The sequence below is a fragment of the Lagopus leucura genome, unplaced genomic scaffold (assembly GCF_019238085.1).
Source record: "Lagopus leucura isolate 7727_CA_CO unplaced genomic scaffold, USGS_WTPT01 Super-Scaffold_100159, whole genome shotgun sequence".
NCBI lineage: Eukaryota > Metazoa > Chordata > Aves > Galliformes > Phasianidae > Lagopus > Lagopus leucura.
The window spans coordinates 20,295,462-20,308,029 of NW_024962335.1; the positions used below are offsets into that span (position 1 = coordinate 20,295,462).

A 12,568-nucleotide genomic window follows, 5' to 3' on the forward strand; every position below is an offset into this window, starting at 1 on the left:
AAATGATAGTGCTTCAAAAAGAAATTAGCCCACATCCTACTAAGCAATAAGAAAGGTGATTTGTTGTGCTGCCACTTGTCCACTGTGCCATACAAAATCAAGAAATCTTGGCAGATAATAAGCACCATATGCTATTAATTTTGGCAGTTTGTGGGTGCGAGGCACAGGAGAGGAAACCAGTTCTTGAATGGGGCACAGAAATATAACAGGCTGCACTGCAAACTGGATTTTCCCCTGAGGCAATGTCTGACACAATTGGCAGCTCATTTCTCTTGCCTTTGGATGTGAGCTACTGCTGAATGCCTCCCTTGTGCTAGGGCTGGTACTGAGCTCAGGGTGGGCCTCTTGCCAACGATCACAGTTCCCATTAACTGGAATATACATTTACTTGAGAGATTGTGGAGCTCTCAAGTGAGGGAATGATCTGCTGTGTGCATCCATTATTTCTCTGGAGAAGGAGCTCTGTTGTGTGCTTTTTATTCACTCACAGAATCTGTTTGTTTAGCTTGTTCTTGCTTTTTTTTTTTCTTCTTTTAGGAGGGGGGGGTCAGGGAGACAGGAACTGGCATTATTGAAAACAGTTCCATAAAGGCCCTGGGCCAGTTTCATCACTGTTCTTCAGCATTTCAGGCTGTACCACAGCACTGGGCAGCCTCAGACTGCTGGGGATGGGGACATACCTAAACAGTAAGTAGCTCTCTGAGTCCTGCAGAGTAGCTGGGAGTTTGCATCTGCCTCTGCCTCACCACATATGTATGTAAAAGGTGAGAAGATACCCTAGAATCCTGAGCAGAGAGAAGGATCAGAGCTGAGAAGACAGTATCTTGGAAGTGCAATAGTTCAAAGCAGTTGTAAGAGCTGTTCTGAACCTAAGACTCTATCCGTGGTTTAGATTCAATTTTGTTGCTTTATCCTTGAATGAGTTTGCCATCCTGGACAGTTCTTAGGTACAAGCATAGGTTGTTAAATCAATTGGCTGTGAATCCTGAAGCCTACAGTACAGTTTCTGGCTTGAAATGCTATTCACTTTATACATAAAGAAAAAAAAAAAATGTTCACATGTGAGAAAATATGTCCTGAATAGCCATCCAACTCTTCATGTGTTCAGGGCATTGATTTCTAGTTTGGTCTGTACAGTCTAAAAGATTTAATTGGTCTGTCTTGACCTCCTTTTCCTCTCCAGCCCGTGTATTATCTTCTGTTCTGTCAGTAAAGCCATGTGTCTCAGCTCTTCTCACTAGATCAAGTCATGATTCACAAAAGAGAGATGAGGAGAGCCCTGGAGAAATGAGGAGAGAGTATCTGCTGCTATTTTTCCTTCCCACTCCCTTCCAATATAAAAATATGTCTTGAAGTTTAACTTCAAGGAGTTGGCCATTTTTTTCACCTCCTTAAGGCACTAGAAAATCTGTGTGCTAAATATCACAATTGATCAGGTCATTTGGCAATGAATTGGGATGTGGCCTGTTGAATAAAACAAAGGGAAAATACCTCTCTCTCCTCATCTTGGTGGCTCGCTACAGAATCATGTCATGGAAGACTGATTCAACACCAAAAGTCCCAGAAGAAATTAAGTCTCTCATGTTATTGATGTGACACACTCTCTATTCAAAGCATTTCACAGCCTAAAGAGGTGAAGAGATGAGGAAGAAGGGCAGCATTGCCTTCCCTACACATGAAGAAGTCAGCGATTTACTCAAAGTGCATTTTACTTGAAGCTTATGCTGCACAGAGAAAGATGGGTCTGTGAATACCTCTTGAAGACCTTTGACACAAAATTCTTCTTGTATTTGATAACCTTACTGCTTCAGAAAATAATTAGTTCTCTAAAGATCTGACAGCCAAGCATGCTGATAGCATGGAAAAATAATTTCTTTATCTCTGAAGATCTGAACGTGCTGAGTTGATCTGATGTGTCAGGCATTCATAAGGCTTTCTCTTTTTTCAGGATGTTTTATCTCCCTGCATCTTCCCTACCTGCAAAATAGATCGAAGGGCTCACTTAAACAGGTAGAAATGACTGGGATTTAATTTTTCAGAAAAAAATTAAATTGATCTAAGATTTTTGAATGTACAAATAAGCTTTATGGGGCAGCACTGCTCATTTTGTGAAGGGGAATACTTAGTCTACAGACTAAGGCATGTTAAAGTTCAGACATTGCTTTGCAGCTCAACTGTTGCATCTCTCCTTCTTTTGCCAAAGTGGCTGTTTGTGGAGAAAGGAAGAGCTAGAATACTCTACTTCTTCAATGTGAAGGGAAGGGTCTGAGTTTTTCTCATCATTCTCATGTTTGAAGTCACCAACGTTTCATTAAGGAGTTACACCAGTGCTACACTGCAGTCAGCAGAAAAAGTTTTCAGAGCAGGAACAACTGAAATTTAACCTTTATTTTGCACTTCCCATTGTTTTAAGCTTTATCGCAGACCTTCTGTGAAGAGCCCAGCTCTGTTCAGTGTCTCTGTCTGTATGTTAATTCCATAACCTTGTGTGCATCTGGCACTTATTCTTAATCCCACTCCTCTTCTGTCATCCTCTTTTAATGATCTAACTTCATCCCACTCCCATTTGACTCTTTATATAATGCAACTCCTTACCTCTAATGCTAACATCACCTAATCCATCTTTTCTGTGTCTCTAATATCACAGTTCTTGCAATTATTAGCCAGAGACTTTGCCTCTCTCCTTACTTCAGAACAATTCCTTCCACAGTTTTTGCAAATTCAGAGTCATACTCCAACTAAAACAGAAAATCTGTGGATCTCTGCTCTGGCTGTTTTTGACTTGTGGTAATAAGCTTGTATTTATCATTTGGTGTTTCTTTCCACTCCAGAGATGGTATCAATTATTCTTGATTTTGTATTGTCAAATTCTGTTTTTCTTTTGGTTTGGATTTAACATTTCATGGCCATATTTACTGAAAATATTTTTTTCTGATGTTCTGAGGATTCAGTCATAAAACTCCACCTGTGAATGTTCATTGTGGTCATTATTGACTTTCTAGGCTGAAAAGCAGGAAATTCTCTGCATAGCTGATCTTCCTTTATGTTTTTAGCAGTGACTTGTGACACAAAATTCTAGTCTGCTTCATTTCAGACCTTGTCTTACAGTAAGTAGCTCTGCTAACAGCATTTTCTGTTGCTTAACTGCAAGTCATGGACTTAATGTTTGCATTGGCTTTGTGTCACTAGGGCTTATATTCATGACCAAGAGACTGCAAAAGAAGAAGAATAGATGGAATATTTTTAAAAGTTTAATCTTTCAAAAGGGTGGTGCTGTGTTACCCAGCAAGGGCTACTTCCTTATAAGCTGGTGTAAATCAGCATAGATTCTCAAAGATAGGTGGAGCTCTGGTGAATTTACATCAACAAATTCCCTTCAAGCCACAGTTTGTATTTTATAAGATGCTGCCAGAGAAATAAGTCAGACTTTCATCAGTGACTTTCCATGATAAATTCTGTATTTCCATGCTGACTTCTGTAACTCCATGTTCCTTCCTTTGTGGGCTGGCTTGAGTACCATATCTTGACTGATGCTTGAGGAAAAGAATAAAAAATTCAAACCAACTAACCAACCAAAAAAAAAAAAAAAAAAGAAACATCCACTTCCAACAACACCCTGCTTATTCTCTTAATAATTTGGGGCAAATATTTGAATTCCTCAGTTTTCATATAGCCCTACACTCATTTGATCAAAACAACCTTCCTAGCATGTTAATTTTTATGAAGATCTGAATCAGGACTCTGGCTCAGCACTGCAGTGCTTAACTGTGATCATACTTTACTTTGAGCTGTATTCACAGCCCCAATTGCAGTATCTAGGATGTCTGTACAGTGCCTAGGAGAGAGTTTGATGTCTGAGAATAGTTCATGTAATCCAGGATGAAAACCAGAAAGATCTAAGCTAGTCAAGAGGAAATACCAAGGTAAAAGGAGCATATTAAATTCTGTATCTCTTTGGAGCTTCAAACTAGTGGAAGTTATTTGCCTCATGTTCATAAACATGAATCCTCCCCTGACTTTTTGTATCTAATGTAGGAGAAGGATCTCTTCTTGGTTATTGGTTTGTGTGCATAACTAGGATTCAAGAAACTGTATTCAAATACCTCTTCTTCCTAAGGCAACTTGATCTTTCATTCTTCATATGTGTCTGGTGGCTATAATGTTATTCCGTTAATGGAATTAATCCTGCTCCAAAATAAAAGGAAGGAAAAAGTGGATATCTGAGTATCTGAGCAGATAACATGTATTTCATGTATGAATACTATCATCATGGCAGAAGTGTCATCCTTTCGTTCTTTCTTTATGCCAGAATGAATATTTAATTACCTCTTGTACATAGCAATAGATTCAGGCCACGTGAGATTCTGTTATCCAAACTGCTGCTGCAGGAAACTGCAAGAAGCAGTTGAGGGGCCATCTGAAGTTATCACCAATAATGAGATTCAGCTGCCAGTAGTGTGGTATTGAAAAAACTTTTCATCTCCTATAAGTTCTTGTATGCAACTATATCCTTATTATGAGGGTACTACTTGGCATTTTGTACAAGCTTCTTTCTCTTCTTGGTAGACAACACTTGGTGCTGTTTGAGCTGTGCAGACTGGGACCTTATGTTTTGGGCAGAGAAATGAAAAGACTGGCCCTCAGTTTCTAAACTCAGCTCTGCCATCATTCACTAGCTCATTACATGAGTGAGTCAATTCATGTGTATGTCTAAGATTATCCATCTCTATGGTGCAATGGATTCCAATGTCTGTGTCACACGTAGACATTCCACTGTGCTGGCATACCAGCAGGCAGATGCCTCATGGCTTATTTAGTAGGGCAGGAGTCTGGCTGCAGAGCAGAGCTTCCAGTTCAGAGGAAGTTCCTCCCCACAGTTTTCAAACTGAACAAAGATGAATCTGAAAAAAAAAAAATATATATATAGTATATATATGTAATCTAAATATATATATATAAAGATTTTTGTGGAATTAACGTAGTGACTGAGGTGTCAGGGCAGACTGGAGCTCCATCTTGGGTTTGGCAGAAGTTCATCAAAGCCAAAACTGAACTGACATGAGCTGGTATTCCCCAGTGAATCTTCTTGGAAGACCCAGTAGGCTGCTGATCTTGGATTATCTGGTGTCTTATTTCCCCATGTACTGTCTTTTTAGATTGAAAATTATTCCACAAAATGAGCTATTGAAGATAACACAGGGGCACCTCACCTAAATTTTTGGTTACTACAGAGTATCCACTGGAAAATACAAGTTTTTTATGCTTCCAGCCTGCTGAAGTCCTTCGCCAGGATAATATCTATGATGGGAAAGAAGGGCAGCTTAGAGATACCACTACTAGCTCTCTGCCCCCACTGTGCATGGGCCACAAAAGGATGAGTGACTTCTTCCCTGCTCAGCCACACCTTTTCCTCCTTCCTTATTTTTCCTTATATTCTTTAAAAGGTGGTGGTGGAGCAGCAGTGTGTACTGACACTCACTGACAGCATCAGGATGGATGACTTGAATGGAAAAGCTTGGAGTCTAGTTGTATTGCTGAGAGTTATATGAATGTTTATTCTCACCTTAAGCAACCTGCATTTTCAGTGCCTGAAAGGACTCACAGGTACTGGAGTTCTGGAGGACTTGCAGTTCCAACACTAAAATGTATGAGAACTGCCAAAACATACAAATTTACCTTAATATGACTGTGTCAATGTCTGGCACTATGCTGCTTTAAGATCTAAATATCAAGCAGCCTGGAGACTAGCTCTCTGCTTCCTGATTTCATCAACATGGTACACTTCCCCAGAAAACACATCTTCAGGATGAACTTCACCATAAAGCTCTTCAGCTTCAAATTTTCAAAGCAATTTAAGAGTGTTTAATACTTGTAATTATTGAGGATTTCTGTACTCTTTTAGTAATCATTGTAGTTGCTGTGATTCAAATCTTCAGCAAAGCCAGAAACTGCCTTGAGCCATAGCTGGGCAACGATCTAATAAAACATAGTCAAGAGATGAATAGAAGTTGTAGAATTGAAGTACCCTGGGCACATTTGAAAGATTTATCTCCTAGTTTCATCTGGAGGGCTTTTTATAGAGAGAAGATATTGCTCTGTGTGTGTGCATCCATATGGGAGAGAAAAACATCTATAGTTTTAAGCGGTGGGAAGGGGCCGTTCATAGTTCTTGAGGAGATGCCACAGGGAAAGCATTCTTTATTTTGCATGGTCCTGTTATATCTGCAGCTGAATTTCCTTTAAGAAAGCAGATGTGAGTACATCACTCATGGTCCTAATGCCAGATTTGCCCTGCAGTTGTGGTACATGCATAGCTGCAGTCTAACATGGACTATCTGAAGACTCCAGTCAAGGGTGAGATCTTGGACCACAGATGGGGAGAGTTTGTGTCTGAGATAAGGAAAGGCCACTAGAGAGGATCCTGCAGCCAGTCTCAGTTTAAGGATTAAATAAATAAATAAATAAATAACACACAAAATAATAACAATAGAAATAATATCACAGAAAATGTAGCTTCAGAGCAAAATCTCCAGCATCTGAAAAAGGAGATTTCTGTTGCTTCTCTGTTCTCCTGCTTTAGAGGCTGGAAGTAGAGTGGAAGATTAGAGAACTAAATTGCTGTGATTCTTCTCCTTTCCCTATATAGGCTAAATATATTAAGCAGTGACAGTGAATGAGTATAAGAAGTGTCCTGTTGCCAGCAAAAAAAGCAGGGCTTTTCCAGCAAAATAGTGTGAGACAGAACCAATCTGAATTCCTCCATCCTCTCTTCTCAACAGCCTTTTCTTTAGATAAGGAGTGGAATGATACAGCACTTCAGAGCACATCTTTTACTCTCTACCCACTACAGGGATAGTCATTTTCTTGTGGTACCCTCTTTTCTTTTTCCTTTCTCTAGGCAATCTAAAAATGAGTTTATCCCTGCTTCATAACTACTGGACAAGGTTTTTGTGAAAGCTCTCTCCTAGCTATAACATTATATTCAGTCCCATCCTTAATATGTTAGGGAAACAGGATGATTATACAGCAAGAGAGTTAGTCACCCTCTGTTTTAATGATGTCTCTTGCCATCTCCTTGGCATGCAAAGTTCTGTCTTACATTCATGCGCTCATCATGTGGGAGTAACCTGAAGCAGTCTTAGCACAGGAAAATCTGTACGTGTAGGAAGACAAGGGGAGTCGCCTTAGGCAAGGCAACCTTATTTGACCCTCCTCCTTCCTTTACAGCTGGTATTACTTGAAGCTGGTGCAGAGAAGAATGAGGGTACTGAGGCAAAGGCCAGAATTTGGCATGAGTGAGGCAGGAGCTGAGCAGGTTTTCTCCTGCCTTCTTGCCAGTGCCTATTAATTCTGAGCCACACTGCTGTCTGTCATTCCAGCTCCTAATTCTTCCCCATAATTCTGGTATTTATAACTTCTGAGCTGGAGTCTTCTCTCATATATGCCAATTTTACACCAGTATAAATAAAGCCAGTGTATTTTTTCTGGCTTACACTTACCTATAAAAGATGTGAGCGAGGCTCATCACTTTGACGCACCAAATGGGGTATAGCCTTTACCTTGAATCTCTTAGGTACTCTTTGTGTCCTTCTTTTTCACCTGTCTATTCCAACATGCAGCAACTTGCTCTGAAGCTGTTGCTGGAGCTACATCAGAGAGTATGTACTTGTAGGTCCTGCATGCTATGTCTCTTTGTGATAACAGTACCAGTGTTGTTTTCATCAGGGCTAGTGTCAGTGAGGAAAAAATTGACAGTAACCTTTTTGTTCAGCCTCACCTCTCCACATTCATCCTGGCTATTGCAGATTGTCCCACAGTCCCACTGAAGAGAGCCAGTTAAGGATTTGGACCTTTCCGTGCTCTGCAGTGGCCAAACAGAGGAAGTGGCCAGCACTTGTCCTGTAGAAGTCTAAGCACAAGCATTATACGTTCCTAATAAAGAACTGATTATGTGAATCACAGTAGCAAAATGTTCTTGCAGAACATATGCTCCACTCCCTGACTTAAGCATCCAAGTGCAGCTGTACATCATTCCAGAGAAGCTTTTTGACTTAGATCCAGGTTAGCACATACCTCCCTGTGTTACAGAAAAGTAGCAACATATCTAGCACTCAAGCGCACTTTAATGAAGTTTTTTGTGGCTGTTTTATTGGACGAAAATAAATTCCAACTGGCCCATATAACAAATGAAACTCAACTACAAAAATGTAATGATATTTATTCTCACAGCTGCCAGCAAACTCACATGCACCATGAGTCATTCCAGATGTGAATAAAAACAAAGTCTGTCTGTAAAAGTAAGTTTCCTGATCCCGAGGAGACTTGGTTTGGGAGAGGAGCTGCACGCTGAATTCAGCTGCACTCAGAAGATCAGACAGGTTCTCCTTCAAAGGGGAAGGGGGTGGGGGGTAGGAAAAACCATTTATTTATTCCTGAAAAGAAGGGAGGTAGGAAAGAAAGAAACTAATATATAGCTAGACATACACATTTCACAGAAAAGGATGCTTTGGAAGACTTTGCTTCTGCTGCTGTTCTATTATAGTGCTCATGCCACTGTAAACTACAGATGGAGTAGAGGTAAGATTTAAGCATGAAGATTACTTATGAGAAAACTTTGAGTGTGTAGATTTAATCTGAACTTATTTTGCATTATATATGAATGTATAATTCAACCTTTCCAGATCTGGATTTTTTTCTCCATCAAATGGGTCAGTTAAACAAATACACAGACAAATAGAAAACGTACCTGCACAAGTGCATAAAGGTAAAATGATATATTCTGCTATAATACAACCATATACAAGAGATATCTCAAGAATATAACTGTGCTCTTTTCTCATTTTCTCCTTTCTCTTTCTCCTTTTTCTCTTGAATTAACAAGAATTACAAGTCATGAAGCCTCAAAGCAAGATCCTTTGCAACCACAGGTGGCATAGTTCTCTGCCCTATCAAGCAAACACCTGCTAATAGGAAACATAGCAAAGCAAAGTTTGTGCAAGGTGCCTAGAAGTGCCTATGATGTTACCTTGATAGATCAGTAGGCACAGTACGGAGAAAGCTAGCTAGGGTGTTACCAGTTTTCAGTGGACAATATTACAGCAGATAGTCATGATATGTTTGTATTAATGTGTGTGAAAGTAATTTATAAACCTGTTTGGAACAATCAGATTTCATAGGAAGGTACTTCTTTGACAGCTAGTCATGATGGTCTTTGTTGTTGTTTTTTTCTCTTTTTTTTTCAATTTTTTCCTCTGATATTTGGCACGAGTCCTGTAGCTACTTGGTAAATCTGCTGGAAATGGAGAAAATAAACACCTCCCAAAAGGCATACTTTATTCTTATATAGAAATGTACATATTCTTAAAGGCACTGGAGTCTGTTAAAAAAAGAAAAAGAAAAAAAAAGCAATAACAACAAAACAATCCACTCTCTCCCACTCCATAGCTCTGATCTTCCATTCTTCCACATTCTATCTAATTTCTTTTCAATCTGCTCTTTGGATTTAGTTCAAATTTTGTTTGAGAGACAAATTCTGAGTGATGTAATGACGAGACATTCAATTCTGCTCTGTCTGTATAAACATTTAATTCTTCCTTACAGCTAGTGGGAACCTTCTGATGGGGCACTGACCCAGGACTCAGAGTGACAGATTTTTTCTGCAGTTATTCCATCAGCCTCTTGTATTATATAGGATGAGTAATTATATTTTCATGTACCTTACTTTCTTCTGACTTTAATAGAAGTATAAAAGAAGTTTAATAGAAGTAATAGTACTGATTGTTCCACTACTTCAGTTCTCTAGATACCTTTCCACTGAAGACACATAAAAAGGTGAGGATCTTAGAACTAAATCTGAATATCTGAAACAAATCTATACATATATATATATCCTACCTTTTGGAAGAATTATTACATCTTTTCTATGAAGGGATAAATAAACGGGGAGGTGTCCATTACCATGAAATAGTCAGTATGCAATTTAACTCAAGGCTGTCCTTGGTGTTTGCTGACTCTCTTATTTTAATTAAAAAGCAAAAACATAACCATAAAAGAAATCCATACAACTAGAAAAGTCCAATTATAACCACCAGAACATTTAAAGGAAAATATCAGAACTCTATTCTTCCTTTTGTGAAAGCAGATTATTTTCAAGCTGGAGGCACTACCGCTTGGTTTTAGAGGCTTTGGAGGAAAAAGGAGATTCAGTCCCTGTTGTGATAAGGAGTTCCTTTCTTGCAAATATTAGAGATCAGCTGAGGAGGAAGCCAGAATAATTCTCCACAACTGCTGGGATTTTGCAGCACCAAATATGTTTTAAAGGTTTGATTCTTTCAATAATAGCTACTTCAGAGTCACTTAAAATATCTATCTGTCAGCACAGTCAGTCCCATCTTATTCTGCAGTATTTAGGGGGTGAAAGAACCTTCCAAAGTTGTAAATTGCTCCAAAACGTCAGAGGAAATCTGACTGAATAGTGAGGCACGACACACCCTTCTGTGCATTTATTACTCTTCTTTCCTTCCACAAGTCTCTGGATTAATTCCAGTTACTTAAATCTTATCCAAATGCTAGTCTGTGTTCTGCAGTGGAAAAGCAGACAGATCAGCCTCTGGTCTGATGGAAATAAAATACAAATCTGCATATTAGCTCCATATTGACCAGTAGTTTACAGAACAGTAGGACAAAGGGCCCTGATTTAATTAGCTACAGTTGATAGGTTCTTTTGGTTTTGTTTGTTTGTTTTTCCCAAAATAAATAAACAGTGTAAATTGGATAAAGCAAGATCTAGCTTATACTTTTTACTTTTCACTAGAGGTACTGGGGTACCTTCCATGCCCAGACCTGTAACAAAATATTTAATCTTTGCTGGGAAAAAAAAAAAAAAAAAAAAGCAGTCATATGAGGAAAGATGAATATGCTTCCATTGACCGGTAGGTAAATGGGAACTCCAGTCTGCTACCTCTCTTCGCTTTTATGAGCATCAATGAATAGCATAAAATAAAATAATCTGACAGGAAAATAGAGCTCTTTTTTTTTTTTCCCCTTTGCTTTTCTCTTTTTTTTTTTTTTTTTTTTTTTTTTTTTTTCACTCCCTCATCCTTTTGCAAGCAAAATGTCATACTTCCCTCAGTCTGCTTTGATCCGCCTGTGGACATTGCTCCAGAAGTTACAGGCAGATCTTAGTCACGAGGGTTGATGTGTTCAGAACATTAAAGATATCCTGCATTATACTGCATTGGTGCAACCTAACCCGTGCACTGGGAGCAATTTATGCAGCACAGTATGGAAAAGGCATAAAACTGATAGAGAGCATCCAAAAGAGGGCTATGAAGATGAAGAAGGGTCTGGAGGGTAAGGTGTGTGAGGAGCTGCTGAGGTTCCTGGTTTTGCTTAGACCAGAGCAGAGGTACTGAGGGGAGGCCTGATGGCGGCTGCAGCTCCTCACAGGGAGCAGAGGGGCAGCGCAGAGCTCTGCTCTGTGTGACAGCGACAGGACCCAGGGAATTGGCAGCTGGGGGTTAGGGACAGGGTCTACACCAGAGGGCGGTGGGCATGGAACGGGCTGCCCAGGGCAGTGGGCACGGCCCTAAGTGAAAGAGTTCTTCAAGGGGCACTGGGATGCTGCTCTCAGAGGGTTTGGATTTTGGATGGTGCTGTGTAGAGCCAGGAGTTGGCTCGCTGATCCCTGGTGGATCCCTTCTAACTCAGGATATTCCGTGATTTTATGATTTTTAGTGGTGACAGTGATTGAAATAATCAGCTCAGCTTTCCTCAAGCCTTCTGTAGCCTCTGCTCTATGGCATTAGCCTCTTGCATTTGTGAATTTCAGGTCTAGGGACAAGACATAATGTTAGGCCTCTAGTAAACTGAATTCCCTATAGAGTGGTAGAGGTGATGTGATATTAATTTCAGAAAGGAAAAAAATAACAATTCCAGTTCTTAAGAAATGTGTTTACTGTAGGAAAAAATAAAAATAAAAAAATAAAAAATAATAAAAAAATAAAAATAAAAATAAAAATAGCACACACAACTGTAGTAATATGAGCCAATATCACTTCTTGTCATCCAGTTGCTTTCCTTGCACTGCTCTGACAACTACCAGTACACTGATGAGCAGAAGTGAGTTTCAGGGCTACATTACAAGAATTGCCTATTCCCTGAGTAGAAACCCTAGGGCAAGTCTTGTTAGTACATTTCATCTCAGCTGGCAATATTTTCTTTAAGGGCTTCCCAGTTCAAAGAAATGGCACACAAACAATAGAACACCAGCTTCGTGGTTGCTTGGGGAGAGAAGATGCAGTGTTATTCCTTGCGGTTGTGGCTTCTTGGACACTGAGAAACAGCTGTAGTGGTAATTACCTCTCACTGGGAATGAAGTAGGAAATACTGGAAGACACACAATTGGAAGACATAAATTGTCAATGAGAAAAGGATATACTAACTATAGTGACACCGATGAGGCTTCATGCTTTTGGGAATGGTTATGATGTGCCTTTCAGGCTATCAGCATTATTGTATGAAGCTATATCCAGATTTACCTGGTCTGCATGCATTATTCAAATAAAAA

The 12,568-nt window shown here is 39.5% G+C and overlaps 1 protein-coding gene across 1 annotated transcript in view; it reads left to right on the forward strand.

Moving 5' to 3' along the window:
* The first annotated feature begins 8,459 nt into the window (after nucleotides 1-8,459).
* The window catches only part of FAM180A (family with sequence similarity 180 member A), a 29,184-nt gene continuing 25,075 nt past the window's right edge, over nucleotides 8,460-12,568 (forward strand). The window contains exon 1 of the mRNA XM_042890012.1: nucleotides 8,460-8,577. Coding sequence (XP_042745946.1) covers nucleotides 8,502-8,577 — 76 coding nt within the window. The 5' untranslated portion in view covers nucleotides 8,460-8,501. The remainder of the gene's footprint in view (nucleotides 8,578-12,568) is intronic.